Source organism: Diabrotica virgifera, chromosome 8 (assembly GCF_917563875.1).
Source record: "Diabrotica virgifera virgifera chromosome 8, PGI_DIABVI_V3a".
NCBI lineage: Eukaryota > Metazoa > Arthropoda > Insecta > Coleoptera > Chrysomelidae > Diabrotica > Diabrotica virgifera.
This window is the reverse complement of record NC_065450.1, coordinates 180,065,393-180,082,316: the sequence shown is the minus strand read 5'-3', so window position 1 is coordinate 180,082,316 and position 16,924 is coordinate 180,065,393. Positions and strand designations below refer to the sequence as shown.

Sequence of the window (16,924 nt, the reverse complement as noted above, 5' to 3'; positions counted from 1 at the left end):
TTTGCCCTCTTCTGCCTACTACTTCCAAAGATCTTGTCAGCTGTCTTGGTTATTATTTCGGCAGTCATTTCCCACAGCTCTTCTATATCATTGTAAACTGTTTCAGAGTATGCGCATATCTTGTTTGGGCATCGTATCTATCACTCTTTCTATAGGGCGTCGTAGAAGTCATCCTTGATATCTTTATCCTTCTCTTCCGTTGGCGCATAAGCTGAGATGATCGAAATGTTGTATCGTTCCAAGGTTAATAAATTAACCTCCTATCTATGAACCTTGGTATCGTGTGGTATCGTTCTCGTTTCATTCTGATATAGCATATCCTTTCGTTTATAGGTTTGAAATTTAGTATATTCTGTACCAGGCCATCTCTAATCACAAAGCCCGTTCCAAATTCATGTCTTCCGTTTTTGTTACCGCTGAAGGAGTTGGTGGATTTACTTATTTTTATATTTCCATCATCTGGCTATCTTATTTCTTGGACTGCTGTTATATCCATTCCTATGTTTTCCATTTGTTCCACAGCATTTGTGGCAGCTCCAGGTCTGTACCAACTCTGGACGTTCCAAGTTTCGATATTCATAGTCTTTTTACATTGCATTGGTCGTTTTTTGTGTTTATCCGTCCGGTTCCGAGGCAAAGTTGCAGTTTTCATAACTAGCTTCTTTTTCCGAGGGTAGGTAGTTAACCCTCCGCTCAACCCTCCTCTTTTACCCGGGCTTGGGACCGGCTGCAGTAAGGTGATTTCCGAGCTACTCAGTTCACCCGTTCCTCACCCTACCACCATTCAGAGTTGCGACAAGTTTTGGTTACATGAAAACCGCCAAGAACACTGAAAGGAAGGTATTTTCTGTATGTTCTGCCCGTCATCGATATAATACTCGACCGTGATCGCGACCTACATCGCGCTCTAGAGTTCTCAAACCAGACTAAGCTACCAAATGAAACTTAAGTCTATAAAGCTAGAGTTCACAGAAAAGATACTTTGATTTTGAAATATCATAACTGTACTTTTAGGCTACCTAGAAGTTTGTATGAGCCATCAAATAAAAGGTTTTGGTCTCTACTTTTATGGTCTGTAATAGATAAAGTCTTCAGGCTCTCTGATTGACAGAAATAAGCCGTAAGTTGTTTGTTAAGTTGGTTCATTTGAGTAACAAAGTACTCCTTTTTTATAAGGTAGATAGTAGGGATGGGAAAAACCTACTGGTTTAAACCTAAAACCGGTTTTTTACTTCGCAATAACCGGTTTTACCGGTTGTTTTTTGTCCCGGTTATAACCGGTTTTTTCTTTTTAAAGTAAAAACCGGTTATTAGGTTTTTACGGTGATTAGGATTAGGTTAGGTATTATTTTGGATCCCAATAATAATTATTATTCTCCAGCAATTATTCCAAACAAAACCATAAATCAAATTTTATTTTATTTTATAAAATACAGAAGCAAGCTGAAAGTGCAATCTCACATCAGCCAGAAACAATTATTAAGTTTTATTATAATATTTCCTTGAAAAGGTATTTGTAATAATAATATTTACATAAGAAGTGATCTGGTTGAATTAGACGCAAACATCATCTATTTTTCACACTTAACTCTTGACATTGAAAGTGGGTGAATGATTTTTTCTGATTACCAAAAATAATGCTCTGACTATGAATATCGAATTACGGATTACGAATACGAATCTCCAAGAATTTCGCTAAGTTTTCAAAACGATACACTCATACAGGAAGTATTAACCTTCGGAGTACGAAGACTGGACCCGAAATTAACTTATTTCTTAATATTTTATGAAATAATTTTTTTACAAATCCGATTGATCGTAAGTTCTCCTTATTTGTTTCAATCTATTTTTTCGTATATAATTCGTGAACATGCAAATTACAGTTTTTCCTCTACGTAACATCTATGATGCCGGGTCACTCCTGACCCGGTCTTCGGATTTCGAAAAATATTTTTAATATGTTTGTAGGTACACGTAAATCGCAGCCGTCTCTGTTTACTGGTATACGTATTCAAATATGTGGCCGGAGCGAATTTACCTATGCCTGTTTTCTGTAAGGTATTAAAATCGGGCCGCCGGAGCGAACTAGTATATACCCATGGGAAACCATCTTAAAAAATTTAAATACAATAATTTAGGATTATAATTGTTATGTTTGTTTGTTTTTCGTTGAATTAAAGATACTGTTTATTAATACTGACTATTTAAAACATCCTTATAAATAAAATGAGAATGGGTCACGCTTGACCCATCTTCGTAATCTAAGTAAGTCAAATAATCTCCGTACTCCGAAGGTTAAATGAGTTAAAATGTACCTATTCTACAAATATACAAACGTGTTAAAAGTAATACATGTTCTTTCGATAGTACTAATTTTGATTATATTGATATCGAGTCGAATGGAGTATCGCAAACTAAAGTGTATTGTAAATGTAACCTATTGGATTAAAAAAACCGAAAACCGGTTTTTCCAAAAACCGTTTTTTTTTGCCGGTTATAACCGCCAGGTTAAACCGTAAGCAAAAAAAACCGGTATAACCGAAAACCGGTGTTTTGTCAAAAACCGCCATCCCTGGTAGATAGAGGCTCGGGCCACGAAAATCTTTAAGGGTATGTCATTACATATGTAAAAAAAACTACTCTAAAAAATGTTTGTACAATTTAAAGTATACCCCAAAAAGTGCACTTTTTTATTTTATAATGGCTTTGGCTTAGCCAATTAGCCAGACTATTTGTTTTTTGCATGGTATTACAATAACAATTAATTTAATCATCTAAGCCTACTTATAATCAAAATTTACAGTGTGTGATAATATTCATGGATACATTTTTCAATTTTGTGTGATATGATTACAATTATTTTTACTTTTATTACCTAAGCCTATTTAAAATTTAAATTTACAGGACATTACATATTTGTAAAGACATTTTAACATCTGCTTATTATTTGAAAAAAAGAATGCGTGTGTACTTTGTACGCACGTAAGAAGTTATACTTCTATTATATGATTTAAACGAAATTAATATACTTTTTATTTGTATTTTATTTAAATATTAAACTAATTTATACTTACTACTTCTCAAACATTTTTATTAAAACAGTGCCAAAAATTAAAATAATACAAGAATAAAACACACAGAAACACATTAAAAATGCCACAAATGATTTCTGAACATTAATTGTCGGAATTTTTTTTAACTAAATACGTATTTTCTGAAAATAAAATTATATAATAAATATACTTACAATCATAAAATGTATAAAAAAAATAAAAAAAATAAAAGTTTCCATTGGGATTCGAACCAGCTTTTATCAGTGCGGTTGGTATTGGGGTTCATTCGCCTTAAACGCTTCGCCACGGAGGCAATGCGTCATTATTTGCGAAGATCGACTAATTAAACGGATTAAACTTTTGACATTTTGAATTAGGTAAATCAAATTATTTTGATTTTGAATTGAAATGATTTAGAATTGAAAAAATACAACAAAATATAGAGTAAGAAAACAATATATTATTAGGTGAATATTGATAGAATTTTTCATGGTAATCAAATTATGTAAATAAAAGTATTACATACTAATCATAGATACTATGTATTTTCTTAGGTTCAAATAGGTATAGGTACCTACCTATGGAATTTTTTATTAGGATACTGATACATTTAACAATTATTATTACGTACCTGTTGCTTTTAAAAACTATTTAAAAGTCACTAAAGTTATAGAACTTTTTTGTTTCTGTCCTCACAACAATAAAACTAATATATTATACAACATTTGTTTACCTCCATATTGAACAATTATTTATTATTGACAGATCATTTCAACATCCAATCAGAGCCCGTATAACGACTAATACAATACCATACTGTCGGTGTGCGCATGCGCGCGGATCAACAATAAATTCACCCTCAATCTCAATCGCGCCTAAAAAAGTACAACTTCAAAAATAATTTCATTTAAATTAATAGGTAAAGGGCAATTTAGATCAACTAACTCTTCATATATTATTTTAATATTTTGTCTGTACTGTCCACACTCCAATATATGAGGTGCTGTAGATCTCCAATTCCACCACAGGCGCAATATGGGTTATCACTGATACCTATGCTGTGTTTGTATGCTGGGGTTAGTGCGTGATTTGATCTTATTCTATTTAATGTTTTTATAAATAACCTATTGGACTCATTTTTAAACCATCTCTCATTGGGAATTAGTGGTTGGCAATTTCTAAAATTTACTCCCGTTGTACTTTGGTTGTACAAACGTTGCCAATTTTTTTTGTAAATGTGCACTTCGAAAATGCGCAATAACGTAATTTTTACAAAAATGGCTATTTTAAATCTGCTGTATCTCCGCTTCTACTTAACGGATTTTAAATCACAAAATTCCCTTTTGTAGGCCTTTTTAATACCTTTCTAATGCAGCACAGTGAATTAAAATTGGATTGAAATTTTATTTTTGGAGAATTTTTAAAAACGGCAATTTTTTTAAATATATAACGTTACGTAAAATGCTCCTAAAAATTAGCGTTATTAACTAGGAACTTAAAATTTTCAATAAAAAAACTACTTAAAATTACGAAAACCATGACGTTTGGCGAGTTAAAATCTGTTAACTGGTAGCCGATTTACAGCCTGTCAAATATAAAGTAAAAACGACATTTTTTGGGTATTTGACGGGCCCTACCTAGGGCCCTAATATTCCTAGAGGGCTGTAACTCTCAGGATAACGTTTTTTCAACAGGTCCAATAACATACTAAAATTTGAAGAAAATCCGATTATACCCCCCACAAAGTTCACCGACAAGTAGAAATATTTCTCTTATATGTTTGGTCTTTTAACGATAGAAAGTAATGATTTTTTACTGCAACAGTACCTACAAAAAAAGAGACTCAAGACAAATGGACTATATAAAATAAGCAAAACATTGAGCTAAAAATGATTGCAATTTATTTGGAATAGTCAGTGGCGGATCCAGCATTGTCAAGAGGGGGGCCGCTTGGCAAAATTTCTATAAAAAATTAATGAATAAATTAATGTTTTTATAATTTTTATACATAACTTGGTTTAAGAGGGGGGCCAATCGCCCCCATCGCCTCCCTTGGATCTGGCACTGGGAATAGTAGGCAGTGGCGGCCGGTGAGGTAGTGCCATGGAGCCATGGCACTACCTTATTTTTATACAGAAACATATTTTTTTTTATCTTTCAACCGTTTTAATGCCCGTTCATTTTTTGTGCGTATTTCTTTTCTCTTTATAAATTATATAAAATCTGGCAACTGTGCAGTGTAGTACAACCCTCGCCACTCACAGTGGAAGGAATGATCGCATCGTGCCCCGTATCGAAAGCTTAGATGGCTTAGCTGAAAAGAGAAAGATTTTACGGGCATTATATGTAAGTGACAGAGATAGAGCTATATTACACTTTTTATACACGTTTAAATGCGACTATTCGTGCCTGGCTCGACAAAGTCGACAAGGAAGATCTATTATTTTTTACTATGCTCCTCATAGTGAATAGTGGATCGTAGATCCAAATAATTCCCGTACAGGGTAGGTAGTACATTATATTTTAGAGTTTTTTTACGCGCTCGCTCGCTCGTTTTTGTATTTATAATTATTACATTTTTAATGATTGAACTTTTAATTATAAACTATTATATTTTTAAGTAATTTAAAGTTTTTTAATTTTTAATAAAACCCGAGTTAAATTCAGCTTATCGTGATAGTCTAATTAAACATAATGAACAAGAAGTGGATAAAGAATCGATATGTTTTAAATCAAATTAATTTTTTTTTTACTTTTAAAAATTATATCTATATGGTTTTGTGGAGCTTTCGAGTTAGTTTTGAGAAATCACGACGAAAAGGAAAATTCAGAAAATAGAGGCATCTTTATGGAACTGTTCAATGTTAGCCGAATTAGACAACGACTTAGGTTCATATTCAAAGTTCCAAATCTTTAAAAGCATGTACCTCAAAACAACACAAAATAAACTCCTTCAGTGCATCTTAGATGTTTATCATGAGGAAATAAGGAAAGAAATTGAAAATTATCTTGGTGTTGCAGTGATTGCCGATGAAACGACAGACGTCGCGTCGCTGGTGAATTTCAGTTAGTTATAGTTGTCCGATATTTGTGTAAAGGGCGATACGTTGAGAGATTTTGGAGATTTTACTTGTTAGACGGACATGATGTCAAATCAATTACTGAATGCATTTATTTAAATGTTTAAATTTCTTGACACCCCAGAAATGGTATTAAACCTATAAAATGTAAAAGTATCCGTACCTATTTTTTTAATTTCTATTTTATACCTTTTTTGACAATATCGTGAACCCGTCACTAAAAATTTAGGCAGCTGTCCGAATTCTGGCACTACCTACTTAAAGTGATACGAGCCGCCACTGATAGTAGCTACCTACTGATAGTAGTACCGCCACTGATAGTAGTGGAAATGTTTGCTAAGCAAATGTAATGACAAACAAGTACCTAAAGCCCGGTCTTTTCACCTCCGAATAAAAGTTATTCGGAGGTTTATTTGACACATTTACATGTAATCTGCCGGATAAACTACCTAATAAATAGTTATTCGGAGGTGATGTTATATTAAAAATCGTAAGCACAATATTACATATCAACGCAGTAAAACTGTGCTTATGCAATCAAACATACAGCATTATTTTATTTGCTTTGGCTTTTTTGAGATATTTAAAGAAACTAAGAAAAAATAACACGCTGATATTAATTTATATTATTGGTAATTAAATTGCGCAAGAACTTCTCGTGCCATATTTGTTGTGGTTGATGACCAGTATGACAAATTCGTTTATGTTGCGTGTATTAGCGGTGGTATTAGGTTATTTCTCTTGACATTCGTCCAATCTCTTATATTTGTTAGCCACGATTTCTTCTTTCGATCTATACGCTCTGAGCTTCGCTGGTGTCGCTCCTGGCGGATTACCAATTCAACTTTCACCGGTAATTTTTAAATTTATTATTTAATTGTTATCGCTTAATATTTACAACGCAAAAAAGTAATTAAATTGTAATTGTTATTTTTAAGATTTTGCTAATCATTTTAACGTTCTATTGATAAAATATGAATTTCTTACTTCGGATACTTTCACAATTATCGTGTAGATGGCGCAGATTAATTTATAATTACATATTACGCAACATTAAAAAAACTTAAATTCAGCATTTAAAACGTAAGTATATTTAAGGTAAAAATATATACCACAGCTTTGACCAACTAATGTTTTTTATAATTAATGTTTTTAATTTTAATTTTAAATTAATCACTTTGACATTTATGTCAAATTTCCGGTAAACGTTTACAGACTTGCCACTACTGGCGCTCGCGAATTTGTAAATATCCTCTCTACGTACGAGCTCACAGTCACTTCTTTATACAAACTTAAATTTGTAAATAATTTATTATATAAAAATAAATATTTCAATTTAATAAAGTTCCTGCACTAAAAATTGCCTGATTCATAGTCTATGAAAATTGTGTTTTGTGGCCTCCACCACCTCCACCTGAAAATTGCCACCTGAAAATTGTGTTTTGTGGTCAGATGACTGTCATGTCAGTATGACTTCTTTGAAGTTTGGCAGATTGGCAGTATCTATTTTTGATGTTTTTGATAGGCTTCAATAAAAAAAAATTATATAAAAATGGCAAAAAAGACGTACGATCTATTGTTTAAACTTTTATTAATTGGTGATTCCGGAGTAGGGAAAACATGTATATTATTCCGATTTTCAGATGATGCATTCACAACTACATTTATATCAACAATAGGTAATTTATTTTTAGGATTCTCATTTAGTTTTTGAAAGAATTTTATATAACTTAAATTTTGACAATATGATTTATCAAACCGGTCTATCCTTATAAATTGGATATTGATGTATCCAAAGTTTAATGTTCAAGTACACATGGATAAAGAATTTTTTTACAGGTATAGATTTCAAAATAAAAACTGTTGAATTGAGAGGTAAAAAAATCAAACTGCAGATATGGGATACTGCTGGTCAAGAAAGATTTCACACCATCACGACTTCTTACTACAGAGGAGCAATGGGGATTATGTTAGTTTATGATATTACCAATGAGAAGAGTTTTGAAAATATAGTCAAATGGTTAAGAAACATAGATGAGGTGAGTATTAAGACAACTCCACCAGCATTTCAGTTTTAGATGATAATCACAATTTGCTCCTTTGTTTCTGTCTTGTGATCATTTCTGTTCTGTTTAAGCATTTCTTATTTGACACTGGGGATCTTACGAACTATTTTGTTTTTTCTTTATCTATTTTCTGTTCTAGCATACCTAGTTCCTTGTAGTTGCATTTAAATATCTGTATTTGTTATATTCTGTTTTAGTTTTAGTTCACAGGATTTTTTCCAGTATAATTTCTAGTGATGTATTCCTTTGTTCTTGGTCATTGCCAATACAGCTAAATATAAACTTCTTTGTCTTAATGTTTTTGTTCCTGATTGTCATGTGCAACTCATTCTACTTTTTTCAGTATCTTTTCCTTTTTCAGTAGGCTGAAATTTAGTAGTAAAATCATTTGTGACTAGATTTTCTGTTTGTAATGTTAATTATCAAGGCAGCTTTCTGATACTGATTATATTTAATTCCCTTGCCAGCAAAAACAAAGATATATTTATACTTATTTAGTATTTCCTGATAATCTGGTCAGCTTCTTGTTCTTTAAGTGCAGTCTCTTGATCGTAGATTGGATATCATCATCGCTATCTTTACTTTATCTACAACTGCTCTTAAGAGTTCTATGGAACTGTGTTCAAAAAATTTTTCCACTATGGTACTCTCCTTCTTCATATCGTCGTACTAGAACAATACTAAGACAACTTAAAAAATATAGTTTCGAGTAAATTGAGTTTTAAATTTCCTCCATAGAAAGTATGAAATAAAACTATTTTATATCAGTTTATTGCATTGTTTCTTAAATGTTATGGTGCCCTATTGTTCTTGAGTGTGTTTAGAGTTCAACTGAAAATTTGAAATAATAAATAATGAGAATAAACTGAGATTTTGTAACATGTCCTCCTCTTACACTTTAAAAATTTTTGATATATACAATTTATCCTTGCTAAGTGTTGAAGTTGTCCTAGTATTGTATTTATTTTTTGTAATATTCTTTAAAAATATCTTTATTTTTCTTCAGCTTATCCTAGTATTTCACCAATTCTATTTTTCAACAATTAATTTTGTTACTATTATTAGCATTTCAAAATATCCCACTGTTACACTATTTTTTGACGCACTTGACCACTTTGTCTTGTTTCATTGATTTTTCAAGTTATCTTTACACAATTATTCGCAAAAAAATGCAGTAGGTATTGTAATTTTTTATTTTTTACTGAAACTTCAAGAAATAGCAAACATAATATATTATTACATAAATTTATAAAATGAAATCAAATACCTATTACCAACTGGTTAAATCATTTATACTAAAATTCCACTCAATAAACAATAATAAATTGAAAAAAAACTTCCGGGAACATTTTTTAATCGCTAACTTCTTGATCTTGTTGTTGACCTTTCTTGTACGGTTTTAGATTTAAAAAAAATCGTGATGTTCAGCAGGGATATGTCGGATTAAACTTAAAAGATCTTCTTTTTTCTTAAACGGAATTTTAGGGCGTTCCATATAAGCTGGAGCAATATTGTCAACTTCATTCATTCGAACGTTAATTTGTTTAAATGAATCGGTACCAAAGGTTTCCTTGTAGAAAATAATATTTGGGCTTTCTTTGGTCACTCGCCGTACCTTAATATTGATCCAGAGTATTTTCTCTCCAATTGAATTTTTAGAAAAACTTGCAAAATTCATGCTAAACTTTTTCCAGTCTAAAATATCAAAAAATTTAAGATTATTAATCATATAAGGCTTTCCTGTTTTTTTTGGGTTAATTTTATGATCATTGCCATTTCCTGTGGAGTTAAAATAGGTCCACTCAGTAAAGCTCTTTTTTTGGCAGACTCTATGCAGGAATGCATAGATAATGATGCATCAATGTTTTAAAAATTTCTGAGTATTTTTCTTGTCCGCTCAGACACTGAATACATTTTAATAAACAGAAGACACATGTTTTCCAAACGAATTTAAAAAACGACTTCTAGCATCCGCACTCTATTGCAGTCGGAGAGCAACTTGAAGTTAAACTGACCAGTGAAAATGAACAACTGTACTGTAACTGACCGACTCATCCACGAATTCGTAGGTGAGCGTGGGGATATACTCGGACATTTATTCAAATAATCCTTATTTTTGAAGCTTATTTAGGGAAATACAGAGACAACTTAAAAAAACAGGTTAATTTAAAATTTTCTTTGCCACACTCGGTGAAATAGTCGGACAAGTTTGTTAGTAAAATACTAAGACAACTTAAAAACACAGATATGTTAAAAAAATCATAATGCAGATGTGGGGCTAGACTAAGACATGTGGGAATGTCCGGGTATTTCACCACAACTATGATTAGAAAAGGCAAGTATCAATCGGATAATAAAAAGGTATTTTAAGATATCTTCCTTTTAACCCAGGTATTTCCAACAAATCAACTAGTGCAATATTAGGATATTGCTCATAAACACCACAAAGCAGTTGATTGAACAAATCTTAGTATCTCTCCAGATAGCTTATAAAATTTTACATCAGATAGAGCAGATAACTCAAAAGTCAAATATTTGAAGATATCCTAGTATTGTTCTAGTGCGACGATATACTCTGTGCTTCTGTTATCTTTTCCAGTATTATCAGTCTCAGTATTTCATAGAGCTGTCCCTCATTACTTGTTCCAGATATTGTAACTTTCTTATTTTTATTGTGTTTATCATTGCCCATTTCTCGTAATACTTCCATGTTCGTTTTCTTCTGAGTCCATGCTATTCTAAGCATACTTCTGTAACACCAAATTGCAAATGACTGTAGCTTATTTAAGTGTTCTTGCTTCAATGTCGAGCTACACTATTGAAAACACATCTCAGCTCTTACTCTTGGTTCTAATCTTAGGTCTTTATTACAGAGAATTGTTTTAATTTTTGTGAACACATTTCCTGCTATTTCTATCCTGGCCCTTATTTCTTCTGTTTGATTATTATTTTCTGAAAACCAGGTTCCTAGGTATTTGTATTTATCAACACTTTCTGTCAGTAAATTTCCTGCTGATCCCACACACCAGCGTATAATACGGTTACTTCAGTCAGGTGCCATTGAACAAAGTGGCTCTTAGCTGAGTTTCATCCTCTTCGATAATCAGAGAATGTGTTAATTTAAATTGTAATCTTTAACATATCCAAATGATAGATCTTTTGATATACAATTACACTTTTATAAAAAAGAAGTTTTTATAATAAAACATTTTCATTATTTATAGGACCCAATATAAAATTATGAACTATTTTATTGTTTCAATTTCTATGTCATAAAAGAATTTTGTAATCTACTTTTTTAGAGACATATTTCGCTATTGGATTTAAACTCATATAAATTAAAGAAAGTATTTAAAATTGTATATATAATATTTATAGATACCTAATAATGGACTTATAAAATATGAATTTTAAGTATATTAACTTTTAATTATTTATTAAAAAAATTAAGAAAACATACGCAACAGCCAGGTTTCGAATTCAGGACCTCTCGATCTGCAGTCTAATGCTCTACCACTGAGCCACCATCAATTTATAATTATTGATTTATTGACATACCTACTTTAAAATGGAATCTAAATGTCATTGTTGTTCTGAAGCTATTTCCTTGTGGCATTTTTGTAATTAACTATTCTAAATGGGAAATAAGCCACAATTTAACTAAAAAATGATTTTATTAATGTTTCAACGCCCAAATTGGATGTTGTTGTCAAAATACAAAATATTAATAAAATTAAACAAAAATGTTGTTGCTTAGTAAAAAATTCTTCTAATCATTTAATTTAACCTGACTCATTTATATCAGCAATTTAAAATAACAAAGACATTGAGATCTATTTTATCTAAAACTAAACCTAACAATGAACAAGAAAGAACAAAGAATTGTATTTATAAAATACCTTGTGAATGGGAACAATTGTATTTAGGTGAAACATCAAGACCATTAGACATTAGAATAAGTGAACATCAGTCTTATATTAAAAATAGAGAGTTTGATAGATCTCAAATATGTCAACACGCATGGGATAATGAACATAAGAGTTCAGTGGAGAGATTCAAGTATAGTCCTGAAAGAAACAGATAGTAAAAAGAGAAAAATCAAAGAAGCGGCTCTAATTATGCTAAATGAAACGAATTGTGTCGCAAATTCCTCGGTAGAGGTCAATAGCATATCGAGAATAGTACATGTTTTAGTATTATTTATGTATTATTAATATTATTTATAATTTAAAATAACTTATATAGGTATGTAAAGTCAGAATTTGGTATTAGTTTTGAGAGTAAACTAAATGTAAGACCAAATACTTACGATGTCGGGATAGTACCACAAGGTTTTTTCCTGGTTTTCCCTTGTGATTTACTATGGAATCTCTAACGTGAGAATTTTACTGTCACTGTTGCATGTGTTTGTCTTTTTAAAGACAGATCACATGCTATGATTTTTTATGACGGATATTCTTGAGTTGGGGTTGATTTCATGTAATCAAATGAACTATCTTTCAGTAAAGTCGTCCCAGGAAAGCAACTCATAAATATTGGCAATATCATTTTAAAGTCTTTTACTTTAAAATGTATAATATATCTGAATATAGGTATATCTGAAGGCCATGAAGGTATATCTGAATGGCCGATATAAATGTGTCAGAATTAAATTATTAGAAGAAATTTTTTGCTAAGCAACAACATTTTTGTTTAATTTATAAATATTTTGTATTTTGACAACGACGTCCCATTTGGACGTCGAAACGTTAATAAAATAATTTTTTATTTAAATTGTGGCTTATTTCCCAGTTAGAATAGTTAATTATAAATGTCATGGCATTCGTCACATTTTTAAAATAGTTTGAAATTAAAAAATCGATTTATCCATATAATAGCAGTTAAATATTGCATTGTTAGATAGTTCTGAGCTATTCTGAAAATTTCAGGTGCCTAGGTAGCCTAGAACTATGTTTAAAATTGATTACAAAATTTGCGGACATAGTGACAAAGACAAAGCCAAGTATATAAAAACTTTTTGATTAAATTTTTTATTACAGTCAAACCTGCCATATCCGGATCAATGTGACGACAGACCGATCCGGATATGAAAAAATCCGGATATCAAGACCACTACTTCTTTTACAGTCTCTGAAACGTTTTCTCCTTCATACATTCCAGTAATCAACGCCGTCCATAACTTTCGTCGATAGACACGTTTTATAGATTCTATAATACATTATTTCGCGATATTTTAGTTGTTCTTTTAGTGCTTTGTTTAACAGCAGGACTGCATTTCTCGGTAGATTTCGGTAGATCCGGACGGCGCAGAACCGTCCGGATATGGGGAGGTCCGAATATGACAGGTCCGGATATGGCAGGTTGTACTGTATTGACATCTTTGAGTTTATTGATCTTATGCCCAATACTTACTTATGTGATATTACATTGCTGATCAATGAATCTTGGGTTTGTCTTTAAGTTTTTTTTGTAGAATCCAATTATCAATTAATTTAATTCATGCAGCATGCCTATCCACATTATGAATATTGAGTATCAGAAATGAGATAAAATGATTAAGATCTTAAAACACATAATTCAACATAAATATTGAGGTTGACAAATGGGAAATTTTTATGATAAAGTATAATCGTAGATGATGAAGTAGTGTTTTATCATTATTTTATATCAATGCTGACATAACTGTTTGCATTTTTTATTTTTATCAAATTTTAATAAAACAATCTGATAATGTGAGTTAACAGTTCATCAAAACAAATTTATAACAAGCATCATTTGAATTTGTTTATATCTAAATATACTTTCATTATAGATTTGTCCTATGATCTAAATATTAGATTTTTAGTTCTACAGTTTGGAATTTATTTGATTAAATATTGTTTGAATCATAAGAGCTTTGAAACATACATATATGTACAGGGTGATTAAAGATTTTCTAACTTTTTGTATTTCTTATCATACAGAGTGAGTTTTATGTATGATTTTTGTGTATTTTATGTCCAACTTAATCAAACCATGAGAATAATCACTGGAACAATAAAATCAACCCTAGTGAGATGGCTGCCTACTTTGAGCAATATTGCTCCACCAGATCTACGCCGTACAGCAGCATTAGTGAGAGAGTATCAGAAAATTGTAGCCAACATACAATTACCAATCCATCAAGACATACCAGACATCTCAAAAGAGCACCAGCGACTGAGGTCTAGAAAGCCTCCAATCAGAACTGCCCGAACAATTGGTGATTCCTATGATATATATAGGCAATGGTCCACAAGATGGATGCCAACAATAGCAGCAGACTATATTCAGATATCCACCCCAACCCAGGGTTTCATCGGATCGGGTCTGCCCCGGCCCACCTGGGCGAGGCTTAATCGCATACGTACCGGACATGGTAAATGTGCTGATTCTCTGTTCAAATGGGGTCGTGCAGAAAGTCCACAGTGTGATTGTGGATCGCCTAGACAGACCATAAGTCATTGTGTTTCAGATTGCCTAAATCGTGCCTACCGTGGAAACCTCCAGGACTTTGTGGAATGCTCCCCAGATGCAATTGAATGGCTATGTAAATTGGACATTAATATTTAGATTCATTCATTATGTTTTGGTGTTTGAATAATATATATTATATTTGTGTATTTATCGTACTGAGAAAGTCCATACGCTAAATAAAATGTATGAAACGCCTTAATTATTTTGGAAACGACTTTTACGAATTTTATAAATTTTAGTGTGTAAGGGTGGTGTGATGCGGCCGATATTATGATGTTATTTACATTGTTGTCGGATCTTCCATGCTTTTCTGGAAATCTAATATTCTTCTTCATTTGGCATCATAACCCTGGATGGGTCTTTGCCTGTCTGCCTATGTCATTCTATTCAGATCTCTCTGATGCCCTTCTTCTGCATTGCCTTATATTCATGGTTTTCAGGTCGCCTTCCACGTCATCCAACGATCACGTCCTGGGCCTTCGTTTTTTTTTGCCTTCCTGCCGCAGTGCCGCCTTCTACTGTAATGTCTTCTTTGTCGTTTTAGTATTTTCTTGTCACTGAACATATATACAATATCATACCCTTCATTCAGTCCATTTAGCTCGTCGTTTCTACTGATTCTCCATGTGCAGTCTTCCTCTTGCACCGGGCCAGATACTTTTCACAGTATCTTTCTCTCGAAATCTAATGAATTTTCTTATTTCAAATGGGATACCCTGTTTTCTTATTTCAAATGGGATTATGTTTTTTGCGTTTTGTTCCGAAGTTGTTGCGAAGTTCTTAAGAAATACTGATTATTTTTCACGTAATATTCCCTCTACCTAAATACTGGAATTTTGAAGTTATTGCTAGATTTATTAAAAAAAAATTAAAATAAATTATAAAAATCAATTTTCTCAGCCCAGATTGACCTTATTTTAAATTCTTTGGATCATTGGGAACAAAGAGGATGTTTTATTTTATAATTTTTCTGCAGCGCCCACCAAAAATAATTGTCGTTTTATGACAAAATATATATGTGACATCTTCACCGAACACTATTATAGTTTTTACCCTTTGGAACTGATAAATATTGGTTATTGAAGCACTTTCCAATATTTAACTCCAAATCACTAAAATTCAGACAAAAATCATTTTAATCATTTGAGTTTATGAAAAGACATAATATAAAACAGTGTTAACCAAGAAATAAAAGAAACAAAATGAGGTTGAGCTATGACCTAAGCACAGGAGTAGCCGAAAACATATTAAAAAAAATTATTAGGATAAAAGAGGCAATTTATAAAAATTGGGTTAGGAAGGAGAAGAAAAATGAATGAAAAATTGTTTGCAAATGTTATCAAAACGAGGTATTAGGATGAAAGAGGCATTTTATCAAAAATTGGTTAGGAAGGAGAAGAGGGAAATAATTTAGAATAAAAAAGTTATGAATTGTTTGTAAATGAATATCTATTTTCAAAGCGTAAAAAGAAAAAGACTTCAATTATAATTCTTTTTCTTTTTACCTTTTAATTTAAAATAATATTTTTTTTTATTAACATAAAGCCACATCAACCATGGAAGGTTATTAGCGGATGTTGAACAATTACAATATAATTATTATATTTTATGAAATAAATGTATATATCTTTAAGATAATTAATTGTACTGAATAAATTATAATTTAATATATTCTTCAGCTGACTTGGTTCTTCAGAGATGTTGTTGATGCTTCGTTCATACGAGTAAAGTACATTCTGTAAGAATGTGCTGGACTGTTGCATCTACAGTATGAACATTGTGATGGTAGCACTTTGGTTATTAAGTACTTATGGGTTAATGTTGTCTGCCCAATTCTTAATCGGTTTGTTACCACTTGTTCTCTTTTCTTTTTTCAGGGAGCTGGAGCTGGAGATTGATGTAAGGTTTGATCTCTTTGAGCTTTGAGCTATTCGAATCCCAACAATGCTGCCAAATTTGTATACAATATTGCTTGATATTCAAATTGATATTTGGATAATATCAATGTGTTCGTCAGTAGTTGCTTTAAGTGCTAGGGCATCGACCTTTTCATTACCTGAAATACCTATGTGTGAAGGTACCCAAAGGTAGTGAATGTTTATATTTCTGCTCTGCATACAATGTATGATACATTTAATTTTTTGGATAATAATATGAGATGGATAGATCTGTTTTATGCATTGAAGTACTGATAGTGAATCTGTGATTAGTAGAATATTAGGATCTGTAT

The 16,924-nt window shown here is 31.7% G+C and overlaps 1 protein-coding gene across 1 annotated transcript in view; it reads left to right on the top strand.

Moving 5' to 3' along the window:
• The first annotated feature begins 7,569 nt into the window (after positions 1 to 7,569).
• LOC114339198 (ras-related protein Rab-10) overlaps positions 7,570 to 16,924 on the top strand; it is a 43,657-nt gene continuing 34,302 nt past the window's right edge. Inside the window, exons 1-2 of the mRNA XM_050658819.1 lie at positions 7,570 to 7,812; positions 7,973 to 8,172. Coding sequence (XP_050514776.1) covers positions 7,686 to 7,812; positions 7,973 to 8,172 — 327 coding nt within the window. The 5' untranslated portion in view covers positions 7,570 to 7,685. The remainder of the gene's footprint in view (positions 7,813 to 7,972; positions 8,173 to 16,924) is intronic.